Below are 22489 nucleotides of genomic sequence, written 5' to 3' on the forward strand. Positions count from 1 at the left end.
CGGGGCGGGGCGGGGCGGGGGCCTGGGACCCTCAGGCTGGGCGGGGCACGGAGCCAGAGGCTCCACAACTCCTCACGGCCCCGCCTGGCCCGGTGGGCTCACCAGCGAGCGGGACGCCGTGCCGCCCCAGGGAGCGCAAGTACAGGTGCCCCGCCGCCCCGTTGGAGCCTCATGGCCCTGGAATTGCGGCGTTCGGCAGGTCGATCAGGGATCAATAGCAGCTCCGGCAGCATCATGTCTCAGGCAGCAGAGGCCCTGCCAGACAGCCAGGCAGCGGTCCGAGGTGGCCCAGCTGGGGCACAGTAGAGGGGAGGGCGGGTGCGCGGCCAGGAGCCTCCCAGGCCCCCGCCCTCGAGACCCAACTCCAGCCCGGGCCGGAACAAGTTGCACCGGTGGCGGAGAGTGAGGCTGCAGGACCACTGGCCCGCCATGCCGGCGGTCAAGAAGGAGCTACCCGGCCGGGAAGACCTCGCCCTGGCTCTCGCCACTTTCCACCCAACACTGGCTGCGCTGCCACTGCCGCCGCTGCCGGGCTACCTGGCGCCACTGCCAGCGGCAGCCGCCCTGCCCCCGATCGCCTCGCTACCCGCCGCGACCGCGGGCTACGAGGCGCTGTTGCCCCCTCCGCTCCGCGCATCGCGCGCCTACCTGAGCCTGCACGAGGCCGCCCCGCACCTCCACCTGCCCCGAGACCCTCTAACCCTCGAGCGCTTCGCGGCCACTGCGGCCGCGGCACCGGATTTCCAGCCGCTGCTGGACAACGGCGAGCCGTGCATCGAGGTGGAGTGCGGCGCCAACCGCGCTCTGCTCTACGTGCGCAAACTCTGCCAGGGCAGCAAGGGTCCGTCCATCCGCCACCGCGGCGAGTGGCTCACACCCAACGAGTTCCAGTTCGTCAGCGGCCGCGAGACGGCCAAAGACTGGAAGCGCAGCATCCGCCACAAAGGTGCGGCCGCCGTGGGGGCGCGGGCCGCTACGGTCCCTCCCCTCCGCTCCCTAAGGACCCGCGGGTCCCGACTCCCCTCGTTCTACCACCTGGGAGACTCCATCTCTGCCCAGAGAGGGCGCTGCGACTCCGGGGCTGCCGCGGGGACACCCCCTCCCCCCCAAGAAAGGCCGCCTCGGTGGACCCGCACGGAGCGCCCTTGGCCTCCGCCGGCCCCCCAGCGCTGGCCGCGGTGCCTTGGGCTCCCAACTGCGCGCAAGCGGGAGGCTCCTTCCGCACGGAAGGTCTTTGCGGGATTCCTGGGCCTTGAGGCTCTGGGGAAGTTTACGGGAACTCGGGCAGGAGGCCGACTGGGCAGGATACTCCCCTCCCGGGTCGAGGAGCCACCGATTCTGGCGGGAGTAGAGGGGTGCACGTGCGGCCGGGTGCGGACGTGCGCTGGTGGAGCAAACTGCAAGGTGCTCGGGTAGCACAGGCAGGTGGGGGCCACGGGGGCGCGCCTCGGGGCGGGGGCGCGCGCGGAGCCGAGCGGCGGCGGGGCAGGGAGCAGCCGCTTGAGCTCTCTCAGGGTCTGGCTCCGAGGCTGCGACGTGCGGACGCCTGAACCGGCATGCGCGCGGGCGCGGTGAGCGCCAGGCCGAGGGTGGGAGGTAGTAAGAAAGTTAGGGGCCCAGTCACGCTCGTAGACTTTGGGGCTAGTGGCTGCGCGGTGGCTGCCTTCTTCTAGTTGCGAGGTCCGGCGCAGTCCCGAGTCCGGACCGCACCGCTCAGCTCACCTGCGCTGGGGCCCAACCCTCCTCCGCCCAGCTCTGGGTTCCCGCGGACCGGCTTGGAGAGGGTGGAGCGCGGGAGGAGCGGCGCAGGGGGCGGGAAGGAGGCTGCCCTTCGTCCGGGGAGGGCGCTCGCCGGATCTCGAGTTTCTGAGCTCTGCAGATCCCCGCTGCGTCCGCGAGGGTGGGGTGGCCCGCGAGACCGGGTGGTGAGTTCGGAAGTTGGGCGGCGGTGAGAGTTCATACTCGTGGCAGGAGGGAACCCGGCCTTCCGCCTGGCAGCACCCTGGAAGCGTGCCGGCGCCTCGGGCCCTACTTGGGCCGGCCCGGCTCTCTCAACCGTCCTGCCTCGGCTCTTCTCGCAGGGAAAAGTCTGAAGACGCTTATGTCCAAGGGGATCCTGCAGGTGCATCCTCCGATCTGCGACTGTCCAGGCTGTCGAATATCCTCCCCGGTGGTGAGAAGTGGGAGAAAAGCTGGGGCTTCGGGGTCTTGTTTCTCCCTGTGGCGCTTGTGCTTGTATTTTCTAGTATGAGTCCTAACCTCAAATCTGCCAGTGCTCAGGAGGGAGCCCCCAGACGGGCAAAGAGAGACCGCTTTGGGTGGGAATCCTGGCGCACTGGAGCCTCCGCCCCCTTGATGCAGGGCTGGGTGCTGCCTATTTTGGAACTTCTCAGAGCTGCTTCTCCCTGAAGTCCTGGGGACAGCCCAGGGTGTGAAGGACCTCTCTGGACACTGCCATCTGATTGGGGTCTGGAGACTTTGCCCTGTCACAGGGTGCTATGTTATCTGGCCCCACTTGGGAGAGGGGCTGGTCCTAAGTTAATGCTTATTCTGAGATGTGACAGTGTTGGCTGGCCTGAACGTCCATTCGAGCGGGGGGGGGGGGGGGGGCGCACAGGCTTGGATGGGAGTGAAGTACGTCTCTGGGGTGCCCAGAGCTAGAGCCCTGGATGACAAGGCCCTGGTTGTCCAGGAGTGTCTGGAGCTACAATGGAGTCAAGGCCAGAACAGGTGCGGTGCGGGCCTTGAGTGTCAAGAGAACAGGAGTTGGATGCTGGTGCAGGGTCTCCAGAACAGTGTAGACATGTACTGACCCCTCATTAGTCCAGGGGAGCAAGAGACATGGGGGTGCTCTGCCTGCCCCTGAAGTACTGCCTTTCTCATCCTATGCCCTCCTGGCAGCAGTGGTTAGAGGATTGATCTGAAAAGGGAATTGCATGTAGAGAGGGACCAATGTGAGCCCCTGGGGGAGAGCCAATTAGGGCCATGGCTCCTGGTGGTGGTTGGGGTTCTGCTGCTATTCCTGGCATCACTCAGCAGCCCCCTCTGCCAGGAAGGCCTGAGAGGACCCTGGGGCAGGGAGCAGGGGCCTTCAGCTTGTTTACCTTGGACTGGCGGCAGGGTGGGGGAGGGGACGTCTTGGCTTCCTCGCACGGGCCCTGGGGGCCGGCAAACAGGGCAGCCACAGATGACTCTGTGAAGACACACACATTGGACAAGTTGGGCAGGGGAAGGGGATGCAGCCTCACCTCACCATTGCCCCACCCCCCCACCCCCACGCCACGCACACACACTGTCATGCGCTCATCGCACTCACAGGCTCATCTGCATACAGAACACTTGGGACAGGGGGCTGACACGCACAGTGCAGCCAGCCTCTTGTCTGCGGAGCCTTACCTGTCTAGGACAAGAGGCTGGGCTCCCTCTCCACTCCTGCACACACTCAAGGAGCTGGTACCAGAGAGGGCTCCCTCCAGGTTGATCTGGGCTTTCTGTTCAGGTGGGAGGAGCCCTGCCTCTCCCACCCATCCTCCCCAAAGGTCTCCCACAGGAAGGGGGTGGGCAGGTGGCCTGAGCCCAGCATCAGTGCCCTGGAGGACATTGCTCGGATGGGAGGCCAGGATGGGGCTGTCTACCTGTCTGGGGCTCTGCATGAGGGACGGCTGAGACCTGGGCCTACCTCTCCTGAGCCTGACCCTCCCAGGCCTTAGGAAGGTGTTTCATGGACTCTTTCCAGCCCCCACCTTTCCCACCCAGAAACTGTCTTCCCCCGCCTCCCATGGTCATGTCCACAGGTGTGTACACACTTCACGGTCACAGAGGGTACTCTGGGGGCAGAATGTGGGTGTGCGTGGGGCAAGGGTCACGCAGCAGGCCTCATGCACCCACTCGCAGTGTCTGAGGAGTCAGAGCTTGGCCAGGGCAGGGGCTCCGCACCCAACTCTCGAATCTGTGTGCTGAGCAGAGGTGAGCAGCTGAGGTATCCGGTGTGCGTGGGAGGCCTAGCCCCGTCCTTGGCTGAGGTCAGGGCTGCCCATCCTTGTCCCTCTGCCTCAGCTGCCTCCCACAGGAGCCACCACCCCAAGTGGCAATCTTCCTGCTCTCACTCCCCCTCTGCATCCCTGTCCCACAGATGAGAAGCAGAGAGAAATGCATTTACTTTTCTTAAGAGAACAGCTTACTTAAAGCAGGAAGGCAGGAGAGGAGGTCCGGGGCTGGGGCTGCAGGAGCCTAGAGAAGGGCAGAGCTGAGGGGGATTTGCAGCCAAGCACACTCCAGACGGGCTGAGAAACCCCTCCCCGGCAGCCTGGCATGAAGAGGCATGGGGAGCAGACAGGCCGTCACCCCTGCAGCCTCACCTGAGCTCTGCTGTTGCTGGAGTAGCACAAAGCCAGGGCCAGGGTCCTCAGAGGCTCAGAACAGGCCCTCTCATCTCGAAGGCCTAGCCCAGACTCCACAACCCCCTCCACCCCACCTGCTGCCCAGTCCGTCTCACTGAGTGTGTGTTGCAGAGAGGAAAATGGAGGACGTCCTAGGTGGACTCACAAGGGCAGGTGCAGGAGAGACCCTATCAAGGGCACTGTGCAATCTGGGTGGGGCTAGGGTGGGCTGTGTGTCTCGAGGTGATGACGGCCTGGGCACACAGCTGGCCCTCAGATCCAGGACGGCACTGTGCAGGGAGAAGTGAGAACCCCCTTGACACCTTCCTCCCCAAACTCCTGTGTGTGGTGGGGACATGTTGTCCTGGCAACAGGAGGGAGGGGTCCCAGGAGGCCCTGATGACTGAAAAGACGAGAGAGAAGCAGATAATCCCGAGGCCCCTGCCACCTCCCTGAACCAGTGACCTGTCACTCCGTAAGAAAAGGGGGTGGAGTTTCTGTCCTGGCTCAGCGGAAACAAATCTGACTGATATCCATGAGGACACAGGTTCGATCCCTGGCCTAGCCCAGTGGGTTAAGGACCTGGCGTTGCCATGAGCTGTGGCGTGGGTCACAGAAGTGGCTTGGATCTGGCGTTGCTGTGGCTGTGGTATAGACTGGCAGCTACAGCTCCGATTCACCTCCTAGCCTGGGAACCTCCATATGCCACAGGTGCAGCCCTAAAAAGACAAAATAAATCAAAGGAAGGAAGGAGGGAAGAAAAGAAAAGAAAAACAAAGCAAAAGCTCCAGCCCACCAGAAAATGGTCACTTTTCTTCCTTGGGGTGGCAAGACCTGAAGACACGGGTGCATGCCACAGTGTGCAGAGACCTCACGTGTGCCACCAGTCACACGCGAGCTCTGCTGTGGAGTGCCCTGTATGTGTGTGTGTGGGCAGGCCATGCCTTCCACCCTGAAGCTCCCTGTCTGTGAGCCCTGCCCCACCGCACATGCTCCCCACTCGCGCTGCAGCCGCAGGGCAGGGGAGAAGTGGGCCTTGTGGAAAAACTCGCAATCTCTTAGTTCCTGATCCAGGGTGTAGGCCCACTAGGGCCCATAGGACGAAGGGTCTGGGCTGGTCAAGTCTCCGTACCAGGCGGCCTGTGAACCAGAGGCCCACAGTTTGCAAGGGGTCAGCCCCAGGCCCCAGGGTTCAAATCGATCTGTTTGGCACTAATAACAGAACGCGGTCTTGGCATCTGTGGGGGGCTCACAGAGAATGTAAGTGGGATCGCCAGGCAGACATGCATGCAGAGGGAACTGCACGCTGAATGGGTGACAGGACACAGACCTGCTGTGTCCTGCAGGTGAGCGTGGCCCCTTGGAGCTCCCTGGAGCTAGCAAAGTCAGGGTTGACCTCCAGGAGGCGTCCCCACTCAGCCTGAGGAGGGGGGCTGGGCTGAGGCAGAGTCTGGACAAGGCAGTGCCCACAGCCGTGCTGCTCATCCCCTGCCAGGGTGGAGTGGAAGGTGGTCTGTGGAGGGCTTCCTCATGGAGGCCTTGCCTCCCTGGTCACTCTTGGCCTCTGGCCAGTTGTGACTCTCCTGGAGGCTGGAGGCCGCTCTGTTGTAGGCGAGGGTGGTAGGGAGCTTTGGCCTGGGCACTGTGCCTGTCTGACCTCAGCGGCCCTGCTCGGGGGTCAGGACTGGGGTGCAGGTCTCCCAGGAGGCCGGGGGACCTGGTGTGACCTAACCCTCCTCTCCTCCCTCCCTGGACCAGAACCGGGGCCGGCTGGCAGACAAGAGGACAGTGGCCCTGCCCCCAGCCCGGGTCCTGAAGAAGGAGTTGACCCCCAGCTTCTCAGCCAGTGATGGCGACAGCGACGGCAGTGGCCCAACCTGTGGGCAGCGGCTGGGCCTGAAGCAGGAGGATGACCCGCACGTCCATATCATGAAGAGAAGGTACTCTGAGGGCCAGGGTGGGAGGGCACCTGGGCTCTGGCAGGGGGAGGACTCCAGGCAGCTGAGGGCAAGGCTGGGCCTGGGGTGGGGGGGGTGGGGCTCCACCCTGGGGACAAGGCCCCAGTTTAGCTCACTGTGTCTCCAGCTGCCACAGCTGAAACAAAGCCTGGCTGGACCTCCAGGGACATGCCGCAGGATCACTGAGAACCCACCTTGCCCCCGCTTAGGGACAGAGTGCCAGCCAGGATTTGGTCAGCATTGCTGGGGAGCGGGCCCACCAGTGGTGGCCCAGGGAGGGGTCAGTGCGGTTCTGTGTGGGGAAGGTGCTGAGGCGGGATGGAGCTGCTGGGTGTGAGGAAGCAAGAAGGCTCCAGGAGGAGGGTCTGGGGCCACCACCGCCAGGCAGGGAGAGGGGAGCTGGGCGGACCCTCGTGAGAGAAGCCCCTGGACACTCACTCTTATTGGAGGTGGCCACTCCCTTGGCTCCTCACTGTCCCTCCCAAGTTTGGGGCCAACCTTCCTGACCTCCTAGCTTCTCCCCTTCTGGCAGAGGCGCCTCCCTCTTTGTCTGTCATCCTTCCATCTGTCCATCCATCATCTGTCTGTCCAGCATGTCCTAGGCGTCCCCAGAATTTCTAGGCCTTTTGTCTTCCTAAGTAGTCTTTTAACATGTCCCAATTTCTCCGACCCTAAAGTAGCCTTCCTAGATGCCTGAAACCTCCTTCCCAGCCCTATCCCCCACCTGCGCCCAGGTGAACTACCACGTCGGCTTCCCACTGCCTTCCCTCAGACCGAGGGGCTTTCCAGGGACACCACTGGGGGTCAGAAAGCGGGCACAGGGCAGAGCTGTTTCCCTGCTTGATCCCTCACCCTGGTGTCCCTCCCCCCTCTGCTGTGTGACGGTCACTTTCAGGAGGCAGGTTGGCAGCAAGTGGGACCCAGGGTCCTGCACTCTCCTGGGCGACCCCCAACCACTGGGGCAGGTGGCCATGGGGCTCATTCCCTGACCTGGCTCCAGCCTGCCCGGAGCAGCTCTAGCAACTAGGGTTCAGTCACACAAGTGACACAGGCAGAGGAAGTCATAGCCCCCACCCCTAGCACAACACAGGGGCTCCTCTGGGTCCGCTGCCACAGGAAGCAGGGGTGCAGGGCCTCAGTTCAGTCCTTCCCCATACCTTTGTCTAGTGAGGCCCAGAATTGGCTCCTGCCCCACCGGCCTGTCCTGGTGGCAGCCGCAAGCCTGTCGAGCTGGTTCCAGATGGTGCTGGAGGCAGGTCTGAGCCAGCCCTGTTCCCTCAAGCCAGTGCTCTGGGGTAGACAAGGGGCTGCCACACACCTGTCCTGCTGTCCTGGAGGCCACACTGACCCTCTGCTTCTATCCTTCCAGAGTCCACACCCACTGGGACGTGAACATCTCCTTCCGAGAGACATCCTGCAGGTAGGGCCGGGCCCAGGCCAGGCTTCCCCCACGCACTGCACATGAGCACAACGGAGCCTTGTGGCTCCACCTCCCTGGGGTCTGCTTCTAAGTGTCTGCAGCCTCCCTGTCTCACTCCTCTCCTAGTCTGTGGTCTCTTAACTTGTGCCTGGGCCCCTGGGACAGCACAGGCGCGGGCTCTGGGCGGCCCAACCCTGGAGCCAGAGTGCATCCCCTTCCTGCATTTGAGCCCCTCTGCCCAAAGATAGGGCCGCTACTGCCCCCCTCCCCAGCCTCCCAGAGGCGCAGGAGCGTGATCGGTGTATGTTCTAACAAGATCCTTCGGGAGGCCCCGTGCAGCAGGTTGGGGGTTTGCTCCATCCATGGTGATCCAGGCGTGGGGGGCAGGGGGGCAGAGAAGCTGAGTGGGCTGCCAATCTAAAACATAGTAAGAAGAGAAAATCGAGGGGACCTGACCAGGATATTGAGGGTGTTAAGAAAACTCAAGTCCCCAGTGCAGATGGGCAGAGGTGGTCAGTCTGTGGGCAGAGCCCATGTGGGATCAAGTTTTACCCCAGGGTTTTGCAGAAGGCACAGGAGGGCCCAGCCATGCATGCAAGGGCATCCAGCGCCGAGGGGCCCCACTCGCAGCCTGGCTCTGTGCCAGATGTATTATTATTTACGTTTCCGAGCATGTCTTGGTCCTGGAGCCGAATTACAATGAAAATGTCTTTAAACTTATTTCCACCTCACTTTGAAGCTGCCTACTCGACTGATCATTTTTATGAACCGTCATGAACATTGATGACGTTTTATGAGCCTTTTACTTGGGAAGCTACGGGATAAACTTGTCAGCGAGGCCTGTGGCGAACTCTCAGGCTGCTCACCCCACCTGGCCGTGGGGTGTCAGGGAGGGGGGCAGAGGTGCAGACACAGAAGCCGGGTCAGAGCGTGGAGGCACTCCTTCAGCCTGGCACAGACCATAAAAGCAGCTGGGATGATTGTCTGGATTTTACTAGAGGGAAATGGGGCGCGGGGGGAGACACACAGCCAAGAGGACTTACAGCTACCCCCTCGCCCCCACTGCTGTAGCACCCCAGCATCTGGTCAGGGAAGGCTGAGGGACACACAGCCCAGCAGTCTTGCACTGTCCCTCCCTCCTCCTAGCTCAGTCTTCGTTTCTTCCTGGCTCCTTTTTTTTTTTTTTTTTCTTTCGTTTTAAAGGCTGTACTCAGGGCATATGGAAGTTCCCAGGCTAGGGGTTGAATTGGACCTAGAGCTGCCAGCCACAGACACAGACACAGCCACAGCCACAGCAACATGGGATCCAAGCCACGTCTGTGACCCTCGCCACAGCTTATGGCAACGCCAGACCTTTAACCCTCTGAGCGAGGCCAGGGATCAAACCTGCATCCTTGTGGATACTAGTCGAGTTCGTTGCCACTGAGCCACAATGAGAACTCCTCTTCCTGGCTCCTTTTGGCCTTGTCCATCTGCCCTTCCGTCTCTTGTCTGCTGCTTATCCTTCAGGCTCTGTTCATCTGTCTATCTGTTTCCATCCATTCCGTCTGCCCATTAGTGCCTGTCTCCGTCCATCTGTCTGATAGTGCCTGTCTGTCTGTGCCCATCTAGCTACCTCCACCTGTCTGATTTCATCCTTCAGTCTTCATCTACCTGTCTGTGCATCAGTTCCATCCATCTGTCCGTTTGTCCCCATCCCTCTGACTGCCTGACTAGTGGGAGCTCCTCCTTTGGCATGGGCGGCAGGCAGTAGATGTGGTCCGTGTCCTTCTGAGGCCCTGAGCTCAGGCAGGAGATGGACACAAGAACTGTACCATACACTGGTCACTGGAGGAGCCCGAGAGGCCCCTCAAGGAGGCACTGGGGTCTGAGGGTTCACACATTTTCAGTCTGATGTGTGCAGAATTTCTTTGCAGTTCTTTACATAAAACCTGGCATAAATTGTTGAGTGAATGACCAAGGGACCACACAGGTTTTCTGGGGCCGAGCCAGGCTGTCCTGGGGCCTGTGGGGCAAATCCCAAGGCAGAGAGTGGGGGTTGTTGGGTGGTCTGTGTCCTGGTTCCCACTAGGCATCACCTCCGTGGGGCTGCAGCACCACCCGAGTGCCTCAGTGGCCAGTGAGTGAAAGAGCTAGTGCCGTAGCGGCTGGGCAGACCCAGTCCTGGTGTGGGGCGCTCAGCTGAGGGTTCGCAGAGGACAAATGACAGGACCCGTCCCCACCCCTCAGTCTCTGGGGAATTGGTCCACCTCCTGCGGAGTCCTGGGGACACCAGAAAGGGGTCCCCTTGAGGGAGAACTCTGGCAGCAGCAGCCCTGCCACAGGCACCCCTCACCCCCTCCCTGGTGCTGAGGACAGCACTTCCCTCTTCCACACCCCCGAATGGATGAGGGTGATGGCGGGATGAGAATCGCTGCCAATTAATCCCATAAAGTACTTACTCCCAGCCCACCTGCCCTCTAGTTTGCATGGTGGCTGGGGGGGGCGGGGGCTTCTCTCTCCTCTGGGGAGAGGGGGCTAGGGTGGGAGGAGAGCCTGCGTCAGGGTCTCCCAGAGGCTCTAGCCCTGGAGGCTTTGGTGCTGAAACTGATCTGCTTAGGGGCCAGCTCTGGATTAGCCTGCTCCAGCCACCCAGGCTGGGGAGGGGGGCTGGGGGCTATTTAATGAGGTTCAGGGTCGGTTCCCAGGTCACTCCGTGGAGGCCCCCCTTGCAGCAGCCCAGCCAGAAGGCTGCTCCATTACAGGTGGGCCAGGGAGCCAGGGTGCTGGGAAGGGAGTGCTGGCATGCCAGAGTGGGCTGGGGGGCTGGGGTCCCTCCCTGTGCCTCTTCTGTTCTATCCTGACTTCCTGACACTCCAGGCTACATCTGCAAGGTGCCAGGTGGCCCTTCTCTTTGCTAAGGAAGATGCTCTCAGAATCCCAAGGGCAAATGGGGTTGGGGCATCTTCACACAGTTACACTGGGATGTCTCACGCCCCCTTTTCTCTGGGGTTTTGTGATATCAGTAGTGAGCTGACTGAGCAAGAAGAGAAGTAAGGGAACAAAAATTCATGTTCATTCCAAGGTTTTTGGTGGGAAGCAGTGGGTAGAGCAAAGTGTCCTGAGTATGAGCGCATCGGGGACCACACCGTGTGTCCGGTCTGTGTGTCTGCAGACCCTGGGCGAGTGTGCATGTGCCCATGTTTGTCCCTGGACCTGTGCACACCTCATTGACTCCGGACTTTGGTCTCCACCTTGGCTTCCTTATTTGAAGAAGTAAGGACTCCGTGGGTGGTTGCAAGTTCTGGTTGAAATAGCGCGTGCAGTCTCAAGTGCTGGGTCTGTGTGTCCTTGCTGGTAGCCTGGCCCCTGGGAGGAGGCACCCTATCCTAGCGGGGGCCTGGCTGCCCCCCAAGGCAGGAAGCAGGGACACAGCACCTGGTCACGCTGGAGAGGGCATAGCAGGACTGGACCAGCCCTGCAGTCTGCACAGACCCTCCCTGGGAGCAGCAGTGGGGTCTGAGTGCGAGGCCTACGTGTCCAGCAGACACTTGGCAGGTCCTGGTGATCCCAGGTGGGGCCTGGATCCGACAGGGTGAACCTCCACACCCCCACCACTAGGGGACGATTTGCGTGGGACCAGCTGTGGAGATGCTCACACGAATGGTGTCATGGACCACGGCGGAGCTGTGCACGAGGCACTGTCGCACTCAGGTGCTGCCCACCAGGCCATGCACGCTCACACTCAAACTCAGTCAGGAGCCCCACAGAGTCTCACCTTCCCTGTCTTGCTTTACCGCAGCCAGGACAGCGACCTTCCCACCCTCATATCCAGCGTGCATCGCAGCCGCCACCTCGTTATGCCCGAGCATCAGAGCCGCTGTGAATTCCAGAGAGGCAGTGTGGAGATAGGCCTGGGAGCCGCAGGTGAGGAGCCGGGGCAGTGCTGGGGGTGGGGACAGGGCTGCCAGGGCCAGGCGGCTCAGTGAGGACAGCCCGCCCCACAGCCCTCCCTGCCTCTCTGCTCAGCGGCTCTGGATGCCACCACCCCCAGCAGCCTTGGCAGGCAGCCAGGAAGGCCAACGGAGGAGGAGGGAGGTGGCGAGGCCGGCTGTCCCCCGGGGCTCCGTGTGATGGTAATTGTGTTAATCCTGGCCAGCCGGGCAGACAGGAGGCGGAGGCAGAGGCAGTGGCTCCACTGTGGCTGCTGCTGGGGAGGGCTTGGAGTGGCTGAGGCCACTGCTACTCCCTCCTCCCAGGGGCAGATGGAGGGAGGACAGTCAGGGCATGCAGGCCTCAGAGAGGCTCAGAGGTGCACACCCGGGAATGGCTCGCTTGAGGGCAGGGACACCCTCTGCGTGCAGGAGAGTACCCACCGACCCCGTGGAGCAGGGGGCCCCGGGAGGGAGGGGGTCTACCCCCGGGGAGAAGGGGGGCTGGGGGCTGGACCTCTGTGGTGGAGCAGGGGGGCGCTGGCCCAGGAGCTCTGTCTCTGCGGGGGGCGAGGGGCAGCTCCTGGAGTCCGCATGAGCTCAGTCAGAGGGAAGGGCAGCTTGGGGACCCACGAGGCACCACTGCAGAGAGTGGGGGCACGGCTAAGCTTCGGCTGAAGGGGCCAGGGAGGGCGAGAGGAGTTGGCAGGGGTCCCTCGTTGCCCTATGGACCAGAGCAAAGGCGACTCCAGCCTAGGCCACAGCTGTCGGGAAAGCAGGGCAGGGAATGGAGCACCGACCCCGGACCCTGAGCACCTCCGTCAGGGCCCACGGGTGCGCCTGTGCCTGGGAAGGCGGGGCAGGCGTGAATGCTGCTTCTGGAGCTGAGCTGGAGGCGCTGAGCGGGCAGCTGATAAAATCTAATTGCCCCATTGATTGGGCGAGCCTTGGAAGCCCCACGGTGATTGAGATATTCTGAGCCGGCAGCTCCGTGCTATCTGCACGCGCACCTCCTGGTACGTGGCTTGTGCGCGTGTGCGCCCAAGGCCCAGCCAGAGGCCTGGGCGTCCACTCACCAGGGTCACACACCCGAGTGTCCACACGCTCTTCATGCTGAGGTGCAGGGCGTGCATGTGAGCGTTTCGGAGTCATGTGTGGGCTGCGCGAAGTATCACATGTGTGTCCTGTGTTCAGATTTTGTCCGGGGCCCGCCCACCTCCTGGGACTCAGGTTCTCATGGGCTTCCACGTGTTCCCACCAGCCCCGGAGTGGAGACATTCGCCAGTCCTCACCCCACCTCCCCAGGAGCACAGGCCTGGGCAGGAAGTGTCACGGAGGGCGGTGCGGGCTCGGGGTAGGCCCTGCCAGGCATCTTGTGGCTGTGTGTGAGTCAGCTTCTGGCCGCCCCAGGTGTGTCTGAGTGCACGTGGCCCTCATCAGGGGCCAGACCCCCCATGGCAGGACCTCACTGCAGCTACGGGGCCTGGGTCTCATGTGGGTCCCCCTACCAACCCCAGAGCACCTCCCCCAGGCAGAGAGGAGTCCCCACCCCACCAAGAGAAAAGGGAGGGGGAATTCCCACTGTGGCAAATGGGAAACAGATCACAGGGAAGCGAGAGCTTCAGGTTGCTTACTAGGTCCTGGAGGGGGGCGTGCAGGGTAGGGTGTGGACAGCAGGTATGGATGCAGCCCAGACCCATCTGCAGGCCTGGCACAGCTGGATGCTACAACCCTGCTGGCCCAGGGCTCTTTGGCGTCCTCAGGGGCCTTGTGTGGGTTAAACACCCCCCGCCACCTATCCTGCCGCGTCACTGAGGTGGGACCTCATCTGGGCAGTGGGGACCTCATCCTCATCCCACTTGGGGCAGGGCCTGGGGCTAGGCCGCTGGGCTCAGGCCAGTGGCAGGAGGTGGCTGAGATCAATAAGTTATTAGCACCATTCTGTCAGCTGTAAAGTGGAGATTGATCGGCACTCCGCTGCCTCAGCATTTCCCCGCCTGATAAAAATGACAGATTAAGGGAATAAGAAAAGGGAATTAGGCTCAGGGCTTCTCGGGAGCTCCCTCTGCCAAGGTGTCATGGTGGGCCCAGATCATAGAGGGGCTAGCCCCCTCACCCCACCCACCCAGACAGCCTCAGGAAGATGGAGAGGGGCCCAGGAGTACAGGATCTGGACTGGAGGCCAGCACTGCGGAGTGTCCAGGAGACTAAGACAATTGCTGAGCTGGTCAGCAGAGACCTCCCAGGCCTGGGGCTCAAAAGGAAGCCTGGCATCTGAGAGTGCCAGGGCCCCGGGATGGAAGGAGGCTATTTCGGGAGACCGAAGAGTGTTTTGGATGTGGGACCCGAGAGAGGGCTTTGGAATAGGGGTGGGGTAGGGCCTGGGCTGTGTGAGGGGCTGTACACAGTAGGGTGAGGCTACGCGAGGTACCCTTGGGAGCTCAGCCCAGCTGGGCGCGAGTGTGACAGGCCAGACCAGGGTGGTGGCTGGGGCGATGAGGGGTGTGGCCTGGGGGAGGAGCCCAGGAGGAATGGAGGTGGTAGGCGCACCTGACCTAAGGGGCCTGTAGCCTCCAGGAAGAGGGTGAGGTACCCTGGCATGGGACCCTGCACTGCCAGTCCTCACCCCTGTTCTGGGAGGAGAAGGTGGTTTCCAGTCAGATCAGGGTGCTGAGGAGGGCTCCTTAATCTAACCTGTACAAGAGACTAGTCTGGTGGGCTGGGGGCAGCATTGCTGCCTGTGGGGTCCTGAGTCGACGCCTGAGTCTGTTACCATAAGTCTCCAATCTCATCTACCCACATGGCCCAGAGCCCCCCAGTCTGGACGGTCCCACACCGTTGCCTGTCCCAACCCCACACGCTGTTCTGTGGCTGAAGTTCTGGGACTCGGGCCTGGGCAGGACCTTCGAGCACCCTCGAGCAATGACAGGTGGGGCTCCGGGCTGAGCTGGAGCGAGGCTAAGACTGAGGCTGTAATCGGGGTGGGCCTGCGCCGTTCCTGCCCTGGCCCCTACAAGCCCTGAGGTACAGTGTAGGTTTCCCTCTGCCCTCCCCCAGGTGACCTGCTGGGCAAGAGGCTGGGCCGCTCGACCCGCATCACCAGTGACTGCCCTTTGGAGAAGAAGGCCCGAAGCAAGTCCCCCCAAGGTGGGAGCCCGATCCGGGGTGGGGTGGGGGACAGGAGGGGAGCAGGACCCTCTAGGGCAGGGTTAGCCCAGTAGCATGTTCTAAGAAGGGAGGTCCTGCTTCCCCCCTTGGCAGCATCTGAAGGGGAAGCCCCCTCACCTGTGCTTGCCCAATGCAGAGACTCTCCTGCTTCCGGAATTAGGGCCCAGCATGGCCCCCGAGGATCACTACCGCCGGCTGGTGTCCGCCCTGAGTGAGGCCAGCAACTTTGAGGACCCTCAGCGTCTCTATCACCTGGGCCTCCCCAGCCACGGTATATGCCCCTCCCCATGCCATGACTGTCCACCCACGTGCCCTGGCTCTCCCTGTCCCCAGAGGGCTCTGCTCACCCTGAGAAGAGGACCAGGGTCTTTGGCTGCTGACACCAAGGCTAGGCTTGGATGCGGGTTTTTCAGCCCCTCAAATCCCCAAAGCCCTCGTAGATGGACGATGAAGCCTGCCTTCTCCCTCTGCCCGATGCAACCACTTGTTTGGGTAGGTCTGGGGGGCCCACCCTTTCCGTCTCCCACAGACTCTCCCAGCAGAGCCTCCAACGGCCACTGTCATTTCGCAGATGAGGAAGCTGAGCCTTGGGGGAGCCCTAGTGAGAGTGGGAGTTGGGGGTTTCACCAGGCCCACCTGCCCCTCTCCAGCACACGCAGGTTGGCCTGAAGCCCTCACCTGGACCCCATGCTCTGTACGCTGTGTCCTTCCCACTCCAGCTGCAGTCAGGGTACCAGTGTGTGAGGAGGGGGCCAGACCCTCCTTGGGGAAGCTGCTCGGTCAGCTCCAGAAAGTCCGCTGCGGACGTTGGTCCCCAGGCAGGATGGGCCACAGTTGGGATCTGGTCACCAGGCCTTCACTGGTACACAGGAGAAGCTCCAGCTGGAAGCGCCATCTCTGTCTAAACCCCCTAGGAGACAGGCTCTGTCCATCTGTCTGTGCCTCCTCCCACGGACACTTGGAAGTCCCCCTACCACCACAGGGGCACCCTCTGGCACCCCATCCAGCTGCACCCTGGCCTGGCAGCCGCGGGCTTGCCTTTTCTGGCTGGAGGTTGGTGGGGAGGGGGTGCTGGGAAAAGGGGCCGGATTTCCTCTCCTTACACAGGCAATGTCCCCCAGGGCAGTCAGGCATCGAGAGCCTGAATAATTCACCAAATGTTAATAATTTAAAAATCTTCCTTTTTAATTGCTTTCCCTGCCCTGCCTGCGGCCGGCTCCGCTGGCCTGCGCGGGGGAGGGGCGCCGGCCGCGGGGAGCAGCGCGGAGCCGGGCTGTCAATCAGGCCCCTGCCTGCCACCCCCGCCGGGAGCCGACGGTAAATAACCCAGGCCGCGGGCGGGCGGGGGCGCGGGGCCCTGCCGGGATCGATGCGGGCGGCCGCGCCGGCTGCGCTCTGCGGGCTGGCACCCGGCCCGGGGCAGGACCCACCTCCGCTTTTCGGGTAATTAATTTATAAACAGGCGGCGGCGGCGGCGGCGGCGGCGGCGGAGCTTGCACAGTGGGGGGCTGCGGGGGGACTCAGAGGTCCGGCCCTGAGCAGGACAGAGGGACGGGAGGTGGGGAGTAGAGTGCAGTAGAGCGCACGGTGGGCCTGGGAGGGGATCGGAGACCCACCCCAACTCCTGGACTCTGGTCCCACTGCGCTCACTCTTGGGCCTTTGCACGACCCCTGCCCGCCAGCACCCTGCAGCCTTGCTCCCGCTGCTGTCCGAGATCTCAACTCCTGTCCGAGATCTCAACTCCTGTCAGTGTCAACATTCAGGCACCTCCGCCTCAGGTCTTCCCCTCTCTCCATCCTCACCACTTCGTGGTTCCTACTAACTCCACATCCCTTACAAATGCTTGCCTGGCCACCCTCCCAAGATCGGTGGTGCCTCCAGCGTGCTGCGCTGTAATGTCTCCTGTTTGCCTTGCCTTGTGGCCTTCTGCTCATCTTTCAGTCCCTGTGACCAACCAGCAAGGTCCCTAGGAGAATGTCCTCCTGGTCTCCGTGTCCTTGGCCAGTGTCCTGTGCTCAATAGGGTGGGGGGCGTGAGAGCCAGAGGGCTGGGGCTAGCCTCTGGGTCACTGCTATTGCCCCCCTCTCCCCAGATCTCCTGAGGGTTCGGCAGGAGGTGGCAGCAGCAGCTGTGAGGAGCCCCAGTGGCCTAGAAATCCACCTGCCCTCATCCTCACCAGGTCAACGTCGGAAGCAGGGCCTGGCTCAGCACCGAGACAGCACCACCTCAGCTGGCACCTCATCCTTCTCAGAGAGGTATTGGGGTGCTTGTGTTTCAGAGAGGCTCCTGTTTTCCCTGTGCTTGCGTCTGCGGTTGGCAGTGCTATCACCTGGCTTCTGCAGGTCATGTCCCACGCTGGCCCTCCTCACCCTGTGGCCACGGTGCACCCACCGCAGCGTTAGGGTACTGCATATGCTAGCTAGGCACTGTGCTCAGGCCTAGGCTTGTGGCCTGCTCTGCAGCAGCGACCTGATGCTCCAGAGCCAGGCGCAGACCCAGAACATTCCTGGGTAGAATGGTGTGTCTGTGGGGGGTGGGGGAGTGGTGACCATCCCTCAGCTGGGTTGTTGCTACTCCTGTTTCCACTGAGCAACTGTGGGACCGCTGAATCCAGGTGTCCCTGATAGCCAAGGGCTTAGCTCTCCCCACAGGTAGGTGGGAGGCTTGAGGCAGATAAGGTGAGCGGCGAGAGGTCTGGCAACCCCGAGGTCGGTGGAAAGCTGGGGATGGGGAGAGCCCCCCAGCAGCAGCGATTCAGACAGCAGAGCCGCTGGCGGCGCAGACGAGGTCTGCCCGGCTGGCAGGGGCGGAGGCCCCAGCAAGGGGCAGGGGCGGGAAGAGCTTCAGCGGCTCCCTCCGCCCCTCCTGCCCGGAGGCCGCCCCCGCCCCGCGCCGAGTGTGCAGCAGCGGCCGCCGCTGCCGCCTCCCGACCGCCGCTAATTGCGCTGCTGCCGCTTAGGGTCGGCGGGGGGGCGAGGGGCGGGGGGGAGGGTGCATGGAGCTGGGGCCCCCGCGCGGTAATTACCGCCGCAGTCGCCGCCGCCTGCCGGGCCAGCGCCTCCGAGCCGCCGCCGCCGAGATTAATTGGCGCCGCCAGAGGGGGCGGGGGCGGAGGCGGCCGGAGCCGCGGCGAGCGCACATCGACCGCCCGCTGGGCCGGCAATTAGCAAAGGCGGCCGGAGCGGGGACCGCAGTTACGGGAAAGAGGGGGAGCGCGGGGAGAGGACCTAGGCCTGCGGCGTTCGCCGCTCACCGACCTGCCGTCCACAGGGAGCTGTCGCAGCCGCCCCCCTTGCTGTCGCCCCAGAATGCCCCCCACATCGCCCTGGGCCCCCACCTCAGGCCCCCCTTTTTGGGGGTGCCCTCGGCCCTGTGCCAGACCCCAGGTGAGGAGCAGGCGGGTGTGAGATCCTTTGTCTCCTGGGTGGCTGTCGGTGCGGGACCGTGCCGGTTCGTCCGTGACCAACCCTGCGTCCATCAGCGCTCCCGTTGGCCCCGCCCCTGCCCTTGTTGAAGCCAAGGACAGACCAGGGCGGCCTTGGGCGGCCCTGGACCACTCGGCCACCTGGCCTCGTGGTCTGTCCCCTTCCCACCAGGTTACGGCTTCCTGCCCCCTGCCCAGGCAGAGATGCTCGCTCGGCAGCAGGAGCTTCTGCGGAAGCAGAACCTGGCCCGGTAGGTCCTGCACCGCGGGGTCGGGGGACAGCGTGGCAAATGGCACTGCCAAGCCCACTGATCCTCCGCGGTCTGCTCCCCCACGGCCAGGCTGGAGATGTCAGCAGAGCTGCTGCGCCAGAAGGAGCTGGAGAGCGCACACCGGACACAGCTGCTGGGCTCCGAAGCCACCCTGCGCCCGCCCGAGGGTGCCGAGGAGCTGCAGCGGCGCGGGGCCATGCTGGTGCTGAGACACAGCTCCGCGCCGCTGCTGGCCCTGCCTCCCCAGGGACCCCCCGGCCCAGGCCCCCCGACCCCGCCCCCGCCCCGGGAGCCTGCCCACCGAGCTCCTCGGAAGGGGGCCTCCAGTCCTGCCTCAACCCGGCCAAGTGAGCCCAAGGAGAACACAGGGGCAGGGATCTGGGCACAAGACGGTTCTGAAGATGAGCCCCCCAAGGACTTGGACGGAGAAGACCCTGAGATGGTGGCTGCTGGAGGCCAGGGCCCCACGTCAGGCCAAGCCCCAACTGGAGGGATCCGCTCTGAGGGGAAGGGGCTTCTCTCAGGATCCATGCTGCCCCCTCCCCTGCCCCTGGGCTTCCCCTATGCTGTCAGCCCCTACTTCCACACAGGTGGGCACCCCCTCCGTGGGGCGTAAGGGGGCCCAGCACCCTCACATCCTGCCAGGGTCTCAGGGAGGGTGTCCATGGGGAGAAGAAATCCCTTAGCCCGGACATCTCTGAACAATTAGGGCAAAAGCATAAGGCCAGCGGATGGGGGTGGGAGCATAGCCAAGAGCTGGCCAGAGTCCGAGCTACTCTCCCCCCAAACCCAGGCACCGTGGGGGGCCTCTTCATGGATGGGGAGGAGGCCACAGCCCCTGAGGACGTCAGCAAGTGGACAGTGGACGATGTCTGCAGCTTTGTGGGGGGCCTGTCCGGCTGTGGAGAATATGCACCGGTGAGGGGGACACCTGCCCAAGGAGATTACGAGCTGCCGTTTCCCAGTACCACCCCTGCCCCCTTGGTCAGTGCTTCTGCCTCCAACACAGGCACAGGCCCAACGCAGAGGTTTTCTTCCCATTTGAAAATGCTCCCTGCGGGCCTCACCAACTCCTTCCTCTAGGCTCTGCTCTCTGGAGAGCCTTGAACCAGCCCAGGACACACAGCCCTTGCACACAGGCCCTGAACGCTGCACTCCCCCACCCCCAGGTCTTCAGAGAACAGGGGATTGATGGGGAGACCTTGCCCCTGCTGACAGAGGAGCACCTCCTGACCACCATGGGGCTGAAGCTGGGGCCTGCTCTCAAGATCCGGGCCCAGGTGAGTGCCTGCTGGGGGCGGTGGTCTCTAGCAGCAGAGGGGCAGCCCTGAGGCTCTGCATGTGGCTGCAGGCCCCCACCCAGGCCTGTCTCTCTGCAGGTGGCCAAGCGCCTGGGCCGTGTCTTCTACATGGCCAGCTTCCCTGTGGCTCTGCCGCTGCAGCCACCAACGCTGCGGGCTCCTGATCGGGAGCTCACTTCAGGGGAGCGGCCCCTGTCCCCGACAATGGCCCCCTCCCCCTATGGGGGGACCCACCCCCCTGTTGGCCGAGCCTCACCCAAGCAAGAGAACGGAAGCATGGCTCTGCTCCCAGGGGCCACAGACCCCTCTCAGCCTCTGTGTTGAGCCAGTGTCAAACCCCAACCCTTTGGCACCAGCTGCTCCAGTGCAAAGGCCCCCTCCCCCCACAGCTTATTTTCCTTTCGGTTTTAAATGCAAAAACACAATTGTTAAAAGGAAAACACAGGACTAAAGAGGAAAGGAATGAGTTTCCAGAGAGACTCGGGGGTGACTATAGAGCCTGGTGTGGGTGGCCTGGCGACCCGAATCTGGGAAGCTGCAGATAAACCAAAGACGAAGGAGGCCCACAGGGCACCTCACGCCACACCAGCTGAGCCCACCGGCTCCCCCTGGAAGCATGCCTGCTCTGCATCCTGACCTCCAGTGGAGCCCCCGCTCCAGATCAGCTTCCGGCTCACCCACCACCACAGGGTGCGGCAAGCAGGCTCCATGGCACTGGTTTACACCCCCATGGCCGCCACGTGAGGAGCTGGAACAGCACTTGGTACTTTCTGGTCTTTTATGTTGTAAAAAAATAAAGCCCTGTCCCCATCTACTGCCCTTCTGTCCTGTGTACAGGTGCTCAGCCCCAGCCTGGAAGCGGCATGCCTGACTGCAGGGTGAGGTGGCCACACTGCACCCCAGGCCCCCAGGCAGGCAGCCCTCAGTCCTCCTCGGAGAGCTGTAGATCCTGCAGCTCGTCCTCTGGCCCCTGGGCCAGCTGCCACAGCTCCTGGGCGTCCAGCCCCGCCTCTGTGTCTGGGCTTCCATCTGCAGGAGGAGAGCACGGCTACATAAATTCTGCTTTATCAGAAAGAAACCAGCCTTGGAAGTTACTCATCACTAATTAATCACAGTGCTAATTAATTTATCGGTGCTGCTATCGCTGGCTGCCAGAGCCAGCAGGAATGGAGCAGCTGGCTCGGCATCCCCAGGGAGGGGCGTGGGCCCAGCATAGAGCTGATGGCCCTGCCCGCCCACCCAATCCCAACGGCCTTGGGCGCCAAACAGGTGGGCGCAAAGACCACGGCACCCCTCACTCTCAGGAACCACTTACCCTCTGACTTGCTGACTTCTTCCTCCATGCTGCTACCACTGCTGTCCTCCGCCACCGCCGCCACCGCCCTCTGCAAAGCTTGCAGGGACCCAGGCGTCCCTGCAGACAAAGAACAAGAGTCCATGGGAGTGACCCCACCAGCAGAGGCGCAGGAGAGCAGTAAGGTGAAGGGCGGTTTAGGTTTATGGTCCTGTCCCCAACCTGCCCTCAAGCCTCCTTTGTGCAAGTGGAGAGGACCCAGAACTGTGCTGAAAAGTGGTGGGGGGGGGGGGGCGGGTAGGGACAGACAACACACACCAACCACACAGCAGGAGGGGCAGAAGCGTGCATTTCCTCTGGCTCCATGAGGTGGGAGGCCTGCCAGGCCCACCTGCTCCCTCCTCCCCCAGCACGAGCTGAGCCACAGGCCCCCACCTCTCTCTGGGAAGCGTGGAGCCCAGTCATCCTCGTCACTGTCCAGGTCAAAGAGGGCCTTGAATTCTGCCCGGTCTTCATCCTTCCTGTCCCCGACCTTGCGGCGCTTTACCTCAGGGAAATTCAAGTCTTCCAGCTGGAAGGACCAGGACCCAGAGCAGCAGGTGAGGGTGGGCTCTCAGGGCGACCTGCCCACCCCTCACAGCCACCCAGCTCTGCTCCCTCCTCCCCTGCTCTTGAGCACCCCTCCTCCAGCCTCCATGCAAGGACCCTGCTTGGCCACTTTGGGGACTGACCCAAAGTGGTCAACACCGCAGGGTAGGGTTTCCTGGACAGCCACCCCACCAGGCCAGTGAAGCGGCCACTAAGTGCCACCCACACGGTAGGCCCCCACGTTCCTGTTCCCAAATTTTCAGCCATTATTCTCAGGACAGACAGCAAACCCGTGCTGACACCAGGACGGTTGCAGACAGTCATGCCCCTTGGCATGATGCGTCCCCCTCAGGTCATGCCATCCTGCACCCGCTGGCCGGGCCCAGACCCAAAGGCAGAGCTAAAGCTCTTCCTGCCCCTCCCTACTGGCCTCCCTGGTGTCCACAGCTGACCCAGGTGACAAGGTCAGTCCAGCACTTGCCCCTCCCCCAAAGCCGCCAGCCCATCAGGCCTGAGGAGGGGAGCAGCCCGACTTAATCCAGTTCTGCCACCATCTGCCCCATCACAGCAGCCACAGCACCATCTTCCCAGCCACACCCGCGTTCCCTCCCCTGCCCCACCATACACGCTCTTTGCCACTGATCTCCAGCTGAATCTCTCGGTCCCTCAGCTTCCGCCACTGGCTGTAGTACTTGGTGAGTGGGGTCCCCTCGTCTCGGGTCTGCTTCTCCCAGGCATCCTGTGCAAGATGTTGAGGGTCGTGCCCCACGCAG

At 62.8% G+C, this 22489-nt stretch overlaps 2 protein-coding genes across 6 annotated transcripts in view; one reads left to right on the top strand and one right to left on the bottom strand.

Moving 5' to 3' along the window:
- On the top strand, positions 1–20649 carry SAMD11 (sterile alpha motif domain containing 11). Of its 2 annotated transcripts, none has more exons than XM_047790989.1 (14): positions 1–946; positions 2082–2173; positions 6138–6319; positions 7707–7757; positions 11539–11663; positions 14726–14815; positions 14973–15107; positions 16930–17092; positions 18108–18223; positions 18434–18512; positions 18603–19123; positions 19327–19451; positions 19703–19813; positions 19913–20649. In XM_047790989.1, the coding sequence occupies exons 1-14, from the start codon at positions 430–432 to the stop codon at positions 20156–20158; spliced, it is 2553 nt and encodes an 850-aa protein (XP_047646945.1). In that variant the 5' UTR covers positions 1–429; the 3' UTR covers positions 20159–20649. The 2 variants fall into 2 exon arrangements, with proteins under 2 accessions (XP_047646945.1, XP_047646946.1); XM_047790990.1 differs by having other exon boundaries at positions 17017–17092.
- The window catches only part of NOC2L (NOC2 like nucleolar associated transcriptional repressor), a 12495-nt gene continuing 10604 nt past the window's right edge, over positions 20599–22489 (bottom strand). For all 4 annotated transcript variants that reach the window (XM_047790995.1, XM_047790993.1, XM_047790992.1 and 1 more), the window contains 4 exons: positions 22342–22455; positions 21564–21699; positions 21150–21248; positions 20599–20863 (listed from right to left, as the gene is read on the bottom strand). In XM_047790995.1, the coding sequence (XP_047646951.1) occupies positions 20757–20863; positions 21150–21248; positions 21564–21699; positions 22342–22455 (456 nt within the window). In that variant the 3' untranslated portion in view covers positions 20599–20756. The remainder of the gene's footprint in view (positions 20864–21149; positions 21249–21563; positions 21700–22341; positions 22456–22489) is intronic.

The sequence above is a fragment of the Phacochoerus africanus genome, chromosome 8 (assembly GCF_016906955.1).
Source record: "Phacochoerus africanus isolate WHEZ1 chromosome 8, ROS_Pafr_v1, whole genome shotgun sequence".
Classification (NCBI taxonomy): domain Eukaryota; kingdom Metazoa; phylum Chordata; class Mammalia; order Artiodactyla; family Suidae; genus Phacochoerus; species Phacochoerus africanus.

Bases quoted from the DNA above. Each gene is read 5' to 3' on its own strand.
- SAMD11 (XM_047790989.1), top strand. From the start codon at position 430: ATGCCGGCGGTCAAGAAGGAGCTACCCGGCCGGGAAGACCTCGCCCTG. The intron at 2,174-6,137 runs GTGAGAAGTGGG...TCCCTGGACCAG, and splicing joins GTCGAATATCCTCCCCGGTG to AACCGGGGCCGGCTGGCAGA. The intron at 19,814-19,912 runs GTGAGTGCCTGC...GTCTCTCTGCAG, and splicing joins CTCTCAAGATCCGGGCCCAG to GTGGCCAAGCGCCTGGGCCG.